General features: G+C 39.8%; 1 protein-coding gene and 1 long non-coding RNA gene across 5 annotated transcripts; both read left to right on the plus strand.

Moving 5' to 3' along the window:
• Window positions 1-56: 56 nt before the first annotated feature.
• Window positions 57-2,055, plus strand: LOC124473993. The gene is made up of 2 exons (XR_006956766.1): window positions 57-1,763; window positions 1,879-2,055. It is a non-coding gene; the product is annotated as an uncharacterized LOC124473993 (long non-coding RNA).
• Window positions 2,056-4,947: 2,892 nt separating this feature from the next.
• LOC124472081 (interferon-induced protein 44-like) lies at window positions 4,948-8,532 on the plus strand. 4 transcript variants are annotated; one of them, XM_047026704.1, is made up of 8 exons: window positions 4,948-5,135; window positions 5,467-5,514; window positions 5,680-5,713; window positions 5,875-6,073; window positions 6,174-6,320; window positions 7,008-7,170; window positions 7,276-7,372; window positions 7,453-8,532. In XM_047026704.1, the coding sequence occupies exons 2-8, from the start codon at window positions 5,472-5,474 to the stop codon at window positions 7,487-7,489; spliced, it is 720 nt and encodes a 239-aa protein (XP_046882660.1). In that variant the 5' UTR covers window positions 4,948-5,135; window positions 5,467-5,471; the 3' UTR covers window positions 7,490-8,532. The 4 variants fall into 4 exon arrangements, with proteins under 4 accessions (XP_046882660.1, XP_046882642.1, XP_046882643.1 ...); XM_047026686.1 differs by having other exon boundaries at window positions 4,949-5,135; window positions 7,276-7,376; window positions 7,453-8,520; XM_047026687.1 differs by having other exon boundaries at window positions 5,119-5,135; window positions 5,680-5,751; window positions 7,276-7,376; window positions 7,453-8,521.
• Window positions 8,533-10,909: the final 2,377 nt, after the last annotated feature.

A 10,909-nucleotide genomic window follows, 5' to 3' on the forward strand; every position in this document is an offset into this window, starting at 1 on the left:
ATTTAAAAACCTCTAACAAATCTAGATATATCTACTTAAAAACCTCAAACAATATACATAGAATCAGAAAAATTGAAATATGTGAATGTGAGATTCTGAACACTAATATATATATTTATTTTACTCAAACAAATCTAGAAAAATCTGCGTAGCGAATTTTTATATATATATATATAAATATATATATATACATATATATATCTATATATATAGATACATATATGGTGGACTGATCATCATAGGCTCGTGTCACGGACCCCCTGCAATGCCGCCGCAGACCACCAGGGGGCCGCGGACCCCCGGTTGAAAACCCCTGGTCTAGATCGTCCAAGTCGTTCTGTAGGGTTGAAGGTGAGCGGGCCGGTCGGGTTTCCCCCAAGTTGAGTCATTGACATACTTCCAATATGCGTTGTATGATGTTCCCTCGTCGTTGGTCATGGCCAAGAAAATCAGGGGGCCTAACAAAGTTCCCTGAGCCACCCCACAGGTGAGTGATTCCCTGTCTGACAGGGCATGTTGGTAGCGAACCCTCTGTCTACGGCTCAAAACAAAACTGCACACCCAGGGAAGAAGTGAGGGCCGTACACCCATGTATATGAGTTTTGTAACAGCTGTTTTGTGGCACACTCTATCAAATGCCTTGCTAAAATCTGTAAGAACCAAGTTATTGACAGTTTGCTTGTTCTCTGTTCCTTGGTAGAAAAAGTCAAGGATCTCTATCAGACAGTGGGATGTGGAGATGCCTTTGAGGTTTCTGAACTGCCTGGTGTCAACCGCTGGCCTGATGTCTCGTAGAAGCCAAGAGAAAACGAAACCCTCCACTACAAATTTTGATGTTAGTGACACTGGTCTAATTTTGTCCAGGTCTGCTGGTTGTTCTTTTCGGACGGATGACAATCGCTTCCCGCCACTCAGGTGGTGCATTTGTGATGTCAGTAAGCGGGATGGCAAGTTCGCAAGCAAACTCTTTGATAAGGGTGGGCGGTATAGCATCAGGACCTGGAGCCTTGGTCACCTTTACTCTTTTTAGGCGCTGGTACATTTGCCCTGGCTCAATCTGGGGTGGTGGTGTAGCTGGTAAGAATGCTGGGCGCATATCCCGGTCAGATGCATTGACAATGGCCAGGGTAGAGATGATGGCATCCTTTGACTCAACAAACCATATGTATATACCACATATAAATTCTTGAGTTCCACCTTGCAGTCTTGTTTAGGCCTTAGCTCAGGCATTCCCATCTGGCATTGTGTAGACTTTAGTTTTTCAGCACCTACTGTGCTGCTGTGGAAGTATTCCACAGTTGCTTTCACTTTGTCCACAGTGGGCTTCATCACCTTCAGAGCATCTCTTACAATCAGGTTGATTGTGTGGGCAAGACATGGATGATGGGTCCACTTTGTGTTCTTAATTTAATATACATTGTTCTTATGTAATGCTGTGCAAAATAAAAAAAATCTAGGTTGGTAGATAAAAGCAAACTCTGAGACTACAGTGTTGTATGCCTGTATATTAGAAAGTGCATTGCAGGTGAAATGTTTTTATCAACATATGTTGCTGTCAGGGAACATGCCAGCATGTTGGGTAAATGAACATCAGAAACTCTTTATGATTCTCTGGATACAGAACACGTCTGTTTGTAACTTTAAACACTCATCTAATTATAGGAATTCCTCAAATTGTTGTCATGAAGCAGGTAGACACTGCTTGTCCAGAAGTGGCACGTGATCTGAAAAATATCTAACGAAGCAAGGAGACCAAATCTAAGGTACAACTAATTTAAATGACTGTGAAGTTTTCCTCCTCTGTGTGAACTTAAAATAAATATATTATTACTTTGGTCATTGCCAAGCCCTTTGCTGTTCATTTCCTTCCAAATGCAGACCTGCAGCAATATGCTGTGTATCCCAATGACCTGCATCCTGCCAGTGAAGAACTGCCATTTAGAGTTAAAGAGAAACGATGACATGGATGTCCTGGTGTTGGAGGCTATGACTAAGATTGTAGAGGTTGCCAATGACTACATATGGCACGTTCAGCAGAAGAAAAAACACCTCTCATGAGGCATTACTGCACACATACATCCACTGAAAGTGGTAAGAGCCTCTGTAAGTTTCAGTACGTTAGAAGTTATAATAGAGTTTTTATTCTGGTACACCTTTTTAATCACTTTTGGCACTTTTCTAATTTGACTCGCCACTGAGGTGACATCTAATTGTGTCTGACCATAGTCATTTAATGTTAAAATATTATTAAAGGTTTACTGTTTTTACATTCATGTACATACATGTGATTTACATAACAACAATATAAATGTGATTATTAAATTGCATACTTGTTTAGATAATAATTGTTGAAGCTTTGGTAGGCAATACCTAAGTTTCCAACTAATACATTTACATTTAGTCATTTTAGCAGACGCTCTTATCCAGAGACCCACAGTTGTCAGGTGATGACAAACTACAAACACCCATGGATCCACACACACAAACACACACACACACACACTGTATAAATACACACACAATGCATAGTTTGTATGTGGGATAGAGTGACTGAGTTGTTGACCCATTTCTTTGTCATCCAATACGAAAATCCAGATCAGATTTTAAAATGTATTTTTCTTTCCTGTACAAACACTTGATTCTGGTAACCTCTTTCACATTTAGTCATTTAACAGACGCTCCTATCCAGAGCGACTTACAGTAAGTACAGGGACATTCCCCCCGAGGCAAGTAGGGTGAAGTGCCTTGCCCAAGGACACATCGTCATTTGGCACAGCCGGGAATCGAATCAACAACCTTCAGATTAGTAGTCCGACTCCCTAACCGCTCAGCCATCAGATCCCCACATGTGTTCACTGAACCTTTACTCTTTTGTACCTTGAAATTAAGAAGAAAATGGATGATCGAATGATAATAGCCAGGACAAGAGTTCCCTTGTCTTACAAGAACTCTGAAACATGTCTAAAACAGACTACATTTGCTGAGTAAGGTTATGCTAATGATAGTGGTTTATGGGGGGTATACGTGTTACCACAGATGCCCTAACAGAGGACTCTTGACATCTGCAAGTGCACAACAACTGAATTTAAGTACATCTCACAGATAACTGCTTTGGAAATCCAAATACTTTTAACAAATTTGGGGTACTCTATCATAAATATTAAAAAATACAATTATAAAACACATTTAGATTGTACTGTCTGTGTAAAATACTGTTTTTGTTTTCATTGTTGCTTGAAACACTTTACATTCATGCATTACACCCATTCAAAATATAAATGAATGCTTGCATTTCGAATTCAATAGTCAAAGGCACAAATTACATAATCCATTCTCCATCAAAGGCTTTATTCTAGAAGGTCATGAGGTACACAGTCATTAAACAGATGACAATTTGCTTTAGTCGTAACACTATTTCATGCTGTGTGGCTTTCACAAAAATGGAAATCCTGTCAGATCGTGTTCAAATGCATTAATGCAATCCTCACAGTACAAAGACTGTTTTATATCTGAATAAGATACTTTCACTTTTTTAATACAGTTGTTTTTTTTGGACCAAGACAGTTAAAAGTAGGCAGCAAATACAGGGAGAGACCGATTGCGATGTTCAGAGTGAGATGCTCACCCATGTTGGAAATGTTTGAGCAACATTGTTATACAGTCTGAAAAGAATATTGCTGTGTGTGATATGTTTGTGCTTAAGGAGAGAAGCACTGTGTCTAATATGGATAAGCGGAAGAGAGACACCTACGGAACGTTTGTGTTTGTCTTAAACTTTATGCCTTCTAAAAGAGTTAAGCCTTTGATGTTTTGCAAATGCATGTATGAAGAGCTGGTGTAGCAGTGTCATCCAAGGATCACAGACTCTCACCTCCATATGTGGGAGGTTGGAAAGTCTTGTCTCCATCCTGTAACATGTTTTGAAATAAGTATATAAGAACTGCCTATTACTGTAAAGCTTTAGGCAACTCTGTATCAACGCAGCCTTGTTTCCTTGCAAGAAATAAACCATTGAACCTTCTTTGAACCTGACGACTCTGTGAGCTTCTTGATAAATAAATATGCCTAACACACTATCAGATAACTTTATTTATTTTCACGTTACACATACTATCTAGCAAGTTCCACAACATAGGCTACTCTAGCTACTTATCTGAAAATACGTATAATAACATATAACAAATGTAACACATTCAAATGATCTCTTTTTATAGGCTACTTGCCTTTATCAGTTAATGATGATATGTCAAAACTGAACGCAGAATTAACATTAGCGTTGCTTTTCCATGCTAATTTGGACAGGTAATTGGTTTGATTTGGTTTGGTAATGTAATGAAGTATATGGCTCGTGTAGTTTGTGTACTTTTATGAATGATCTCAACACTAACGGCAACAACGGTGTAACATAAAATAAAATGTAAGTTATGCAAACACTTCACTTTTGGTGCATGGATCATAAGGCCACCAACTGTTTCTTCTATTTAATTATAGTCTCTCCCATAGTCTATGGTCTCTCCCAAAACAGGGAGTTCCCGATGTGCAGTCTGTGTGTGGGTGTGTGTTTATGTGGGATAGAGGAGGCATGGCTTTGGACACATCTGAAAGCAAGGGCAGGCTCTATGTTTTCAAAGATAGATTGCTCTCTGGATAACACATCAGAGCTATTCTGAGATTACTGAACACATTTTTACCACCTGTTCTGAAACCGTTTGACAGCTCAGAGCCAGTCAACCCAGAGTAACTCCAGTATAGAACAATTGAACAACAGAATATCTGTTCTATATAATTTACTTTTTTATTTGAACAAATGTAAAATGTGTCTTTTGAAACACCTAATATTAAAGAACCTTGATGGCTAAGTTGGAACACAGTCCCGTTATAACTGCACAAACTCAGCACTGCCCTTGTTTTGTAACAGAAAGTGAAAGAGAAATGTATTCTGGAAAACAGGCTCATTTCAAGGAAATGACCGTCAGCATCTGCCTGCATGGATAGAGCCAAACGCCAATCCCTCAGTGGACAACACAAAGTACTGAATCGTTGTATAATCAACTGGAAACAGAAAGTAACTTTTCACCTACATATATTGCATCCAGTCACACCCTGGCTTTAGTCTTCGTATGTCAAAAAAGAGGGTAAGAATTTTCTCTTATCTTTTTCTAGATACTGTAAACTGAATTGCACATAAGACAGACTGCCACTACTGTTACATCATATGTTATAGCATTTAGAATATTCTGGTTTATTGGGTAGACCGTTTTATATAATGCAATACCAAAGTGTGACATTGTTAGATAAATACAAACTTGTTTAATATGCATATGAGAAAGTGCAGTGTTAAATGTTTTTATCATTCATAAATTATGACTTTGGATATGTTGCTTTTGATATGAACGTCTTTTAAATAAGTTAATTGAAGACATGTTGTACATTGAAGTTGTTGTATTAACCTCCCCTGCAAAATAGTCAACATGGGAGGTGAATCATCAAGACCAGCAGCACCACCATCACCAGGTTTGTTACTTTTTAATTTCCCAAGTTGTTGTAGGCTACCCATGGAGGGCTCCAGGTCGGTTCTGTCCACCCCATTTTAAGCTTCTTAAAATGCCCTGATCCGAATTAATTTCACAAAATCCATAGTTAATTGTAAAATAAACAAGTTTCTTTTTATGTCTACAGTTTATGACAAAGCTTGGAGAGAGGTTGACTGGACGTAAGCAGCCTACTGTCCTGACTGATGAAAAACAACTGGTGAAATAGAAAATAGTGGCGTGTGTAGCAACTCTTGAAAAAGTATTGTAACATTGCTCAGAAAGCCCTGTAAATTACTGAAGTAAATTAATAAAAATATATTTTTGGCAATTCTCTGGACAGGAAGAAAGATGCCATGATTAAGGAACTGAAGCAATTCAGTTTGAATGATCCTGATATGGGCCAGCTCAGGATCCTGCTAATTGGACCAATTGGCACAGGAAAGTCCAGCTTTGTTAACTCAATCAAAAGTGCTATTTCTGGTCGTATGGTGACTGCTGCGCTGGCAGATGCTGACACAGGCACAGGCTTCACCAAGATCGCAAGTATTCCCGGGAAACACATACATCCTTACACATTATCTACTGTTTAGTAATTTCTTTTAAATGAAATGTTTTGAGGGAAGTCTTTTATTCTTGTAGTATCAAACACATTACATTAGAGATGGAAAAGGACGCTTACCTTTTGCATTCAATGACGTCATGGGTTTGGAGCCTGATGAATCAAGGGGGGCGCACCCTGCTGACATCATCAGCATTCTTAGAGGACATATCCGAGAAGGTTATCAGGTAGGCTACTCTGCAACATGTAACTATAACAGCAACACATGCCAATTGTATTAAGTTGTTTTATGGAGTACCCAGTATTCACCACTATTCACCCCCTGCCCCCTCCAAATGGAACAAAATAAACGGCTCGATGCCCACCCATCTTTATCATTATCTACAGTGCATTGCGGCCTGTTCCCAATCATTGCCTGTCCAGTCATCAAACTGACACATACAACACACAATCATGATACTTCATTTTTGTAAACAACTTTTATTTTATTCTAATTGGATAATTATCAAGATCCAGGGCCAAGCAAGCCTTGTGTAGACTGTTTCTACGTAGCCCCCCCAAAAAACACCTTTCTCCGATCTCGGAAGGCCCCTCTATGCCCAAGGGCCCCTGGGCACGTGCCCAGATTGCCCATATGGTAGATCCGGCCTCGCAGCTGTATCACGGGCACTGCACTAGTTAAAGTGAATTCACGAATCACCCACATGCATGAATCTCACATCAATGATAGGATAATTTGATGCATTATCAAGATACAGAAAGAGATTTTTTCAACACTTTACGAATAATATTTTCAGGGGAGTGCAAGTCTTAAGAGGAGCCAATGCTCCACTTGGCGCCTCCATGTTCGCATCCTGCCCATGGCAGATGCAATTTCTAACCCTCCATATCTCTTTACTTTTTACATGATACAGTTCAACCCCACTTGTCCCTTGACACAAGAAAAACCAGACTACAACAGCAGTCCTGAGTTAAGAGACAGAGTCCACTGTTTAGTGTCTGCAAATGCTGTATTTGGAATGTCAGCTGGAGTCAAACGCAAGCTGAGGACCATAAGGGAGAAAGCTAGCAGTCTGGGTAAGTGTTCTCCACAAACCTAAATAACAACTAGTGGCACTGATGACTGAAGACAGTGGCTTGTCATGTGACCTATCAAGTACATTTCATCCCATGAAATTCTAGGAATTCCTCAGTTTCATGTCATGACAAAAGTGGACAATGCTTGTCAGGAAGTGAACAGGGATCTGAGAAATATCTACAAAAGCAAAGCAATTAAAAAGCAGGTAAGCTCTATAGTTACTCTGCTGTGGTCTTTGCCTTTGGGCATTATAAAACCCGTATGGTTCTAATTGCTCTCAGATGGAGACCTACAGCAATGAGCTGGGGATCCCCATGAGCTGCATCTTGCCAGTGAAGAACTACCATGAAGAGACAAAGACAGACAATGAAGCAGATGTACTGGTGTTGGAGGCTGTTACTCAGATCGTGCACGCAGCCAATGATTACATATGGACACTCCAACAAAAATAGTAAGGCACTACGGAAACTGTAGTGAATGAATTTGCTCTGGAGCGTTGTGACCATCAGGACAAACAAAACTTAATCGCAGAAAGTAAATTATGTTACATGACTTTGTATGTATAATATATGTACTTGTGTGCATTGTGACATTGGTGATAAGTGTATTATGTGATGTAGTGGCTTGGAGCAAGTATACCTTATACCTTACTGTTACACCTGTTTCTGTATGTACTTATGCCTGTCTGTGTCTGTATGGTTCTGTGCTGTGGTCTTGTCTACCTTTTCTTCTCCCGTCACCCATTCAAAATTCACAGAAAACCTTTGTTATTCACCTCAGGAAAGGAACAGGTGCCGCCCCACGTGTTTAAGATGGTCTTTGGCACAGTTTGTTTTTCCCTGTGGCGTAAAACCACTATATTGTATTCTGTCATGTTCCCTGTCGTCGCCCTGCAAAACACTCCTTGTTAAGACAAAGGGCTCGTCCTTTGTGTTTTGGTTGTTGTGCCGTGTTTGGTGTGAAGTCGATGTTTGTTTTGGGGGTGTTTTTAATATATTATTAATATAAACACAGGTATGCACAGTATTCACAATATTGCCTACAACTGTATTCAAAGATCATGGTACCTGTATATCTTCTTTAGAATGTGTGCTTGATTAAAAGTCAGATCAGAACTAAGTGTAACTGTAACTGAAAGTGCTTTTATGTTCTGCTAAAATGTTTAGTCTACTGGGTATGAGGTGTTGTTTATAATGGTCAATCTTTTGGCCAACATTCTCCTCTCTGCCACCTCTTTGACAGTCAGGGCTGGCCTCTTAAACAGGGCCTGCTCTCCTTATAAAGTTGTTCAGTCTGTTGCAATCTGCTGCTCTGATGCTGCTACCCCAGCAGACAACCGTATAGAAGATAACACCTGCCACAATTGACTGGTAGAATACGTTCAGCATGGACCTGACAGGTTCAGCAGGAGCTGGTGCAACAGGGAGCCAACCTTGTCATTGCCAAGCTGGAAGTAGTAATAATAAAATCCTGCAAAACTTTACACAGATTTGGAACCCAGGATATGATATTGCCTCCTCAGTTCTCAACATGTAATGCATTTCATTTGAAATCCAGTCCAGAGTAATGGCTATTTTATAGTACACTGACAGTGCATCTCGTAACCAACAGTACTACTGATTACTATATTTAAACTGTCCCAGTTCATGTCTTAAATGACAAAGCAAAGTTTCTTTCACTTTCAATTCTGAAGTGATAAGAACTAGTGATAAGACACTATCCATGCACCTTTATGAGGTCATTGGATTATCTGACCATTCATGTAACATCTTGACAGAAGGGCTTTTGATGTCCAAATGATGAACAACTTACCGTTTTATGTATGTTTATTATACAGGTTGTTGGAAGTATTACTAGGGATGGGTGAACTATGCCATGGTGCTTTCTTTCTGATTGTGCCTGGCAAAGTGCTGAAGTTCAAGCATGTGGAAAGTCGAGCTCACAGGGACATCTGGTGGTTATCGAAACATATAGCAGCCATTTAAACTCGAGTCTGAAGACGAGGCCTTTTAGTAGTCTACTGTACGACGGCCAGACAGGTAGTAAGAGGTAGACAGGAAATGTATGAGAGGGGAAGACACACAGAAATGGCCGGAGCCAGAATTGAACTTGACCCGCTGCGTTAGGGCTTCAACTGTACGTGCTGTACCGCCGTTTGGAGGTACAGTACCGGGGGAGCCACCGGGCGCTCCAAACCCACATGTTTCCTCTTGAGACCCCCTCCACCCGTGTATAAGCTTTGGTAGGCAGTACCTAAGTTTCCAACTAATACATTTACATTTAGTCATTTTAGCAGACGCTCTTATCCAGAGACCCACAGTTGTCAGGTGATGACAAACTACAAACACCCATGGATCCACACACACAAACACACACACACACTGTATAAATACACACACAATGCATAGTTTGTATGTGGGATAGAGTGACTGAGTTGTTGACCCATTTCTTTGTCATCCAATACGAAAATCCAGATCAGATTTTAAAATGTATTTTTCTTTCCTGTACAAACACTTGTTTCTGGTAACCTCTTTCACATTTAGTCATTTAACAGACGCTTCTATCCAGAGCGACTTACAGTAAGTACAGGGACATTCCCCCCGAGGCAAGTAGGGTGAAGTGCCTTGCCCAAGGACACATCGTCATTTGGCACAGCCGGGAATCGAATTAACAACCTTCAGATTAGTAGTCCGACTCCCTAACCGCTCAGCCATCAGATCCCCACATGTGTTCACTGAACCTTTACTCTTTTGTACCTTGAAATTAAGAAGAAAATGGATGATCGAATGATAATAGCCAGGACAAGAGTTCCCTTGTCTTACAAGAACTCTGAAACATGTCTAAAACAGACTACATTTTGTTTTGATAAGTGCTGAGTAAGGTTATGCTAATGATAGTGGTTTATGGGGGGTATACGTGTTACCACAGATGCCCTAACAGAGGACTCTTGACATCTGCAAGTGCACAACAACTGAATTTAAGTACATCTCACAGATAACTGTTTTGGAAAGCCAAATACTTTTAACAAATTTGGGGTACTCTATCATAAATATTAAAAAATACAATTATAAAACACATTTAGATTGTACTGTCTGTGTAAAATACTGTTTTTGTTTTCATTGTTGCTTGAAACACTTTACATTCATGCATTACACCCATTCAAAATATAAATGAATGCTTGCATTTCGAATTCAATAGTCAAAGGCACAAATTACATAATCCATTCTCCATCAAAGGCTTTATTCTAGAAGGTCATGAGGTACACAGTCATTAAACAGATGACAATTTGCTTTAGTCGTAACACTATTTCATGCTGTGTGGCTTTCACAAAAATGGAAATCCTGTCAGATCGTGTTCAAATGCATTAATGCAATCCTCACAGTACAAAGACTGTTTTATATCTGAATAAGATACTTTCACTTTTTTAATACAGTTGTTTTTTTTGGACCAAGACAGTTAAAAGTAGGCAGCAAATACAGGGAGAGACCGATTGCGATGTTCAGAGTGAGATGCTCACCCATGTTGGAAATGTTTGAGCAACATTGTTATACAGTCTGAAAAGAATATTGCTGTGTGTGATATGTTTGTGCTTAAGGAGAGAAGCACTGTGTCTAATATGGATAAGCGGAAGAGAGACACCTACGGAACGTTTGTGTTTGTCTTAAACTTTATGCCTTCTAAAAGAGTTAAGCCTTTGATGTTTTGCAAATGCATGTATGAAGAGCTGGTGTAGCAGTG

Source organism: Hypomesus transpacificus, chromosome 2 (genome assembly GCF_021917145.1).
Source record: "Hypomesus transpacificus isolate Combined female chromosome 2, fHypTra1, whole genome shotgun sequence".
In the NCBI taxonomy this organism is placed as follows: Eukaryota; Metazoa; Chordata; class Actinopteri; order Osmeriformes; family Osmeridae; genus Hypomesus; species Hypomesus transpacificus.

Excerpts from the sequence above, each read along its gene's own strand:
- LOC124472081 (XM_047026686.1), top strand. The coding sequence starts at position 5,472 with ATGGGAGGTGAATCATCAAGACCAGCAGCACCACCATCACCAG. Across the intron at positions 5,515-5,679 it reads AGCAGCACCACCATCACCAG|TTTATGACAAAGCTTGGAGA; the intron begins GTTTGTTACTTT and ends TTATGTCTACAG. Across the intron at positions 5,714-5,874 it reads TGGAGAGAGGTTGACTGGAC|GAAGAAAGATGCCATGATTA; the intron begins GTAAGCAGCCTA and ends TTCTCTGGACAG.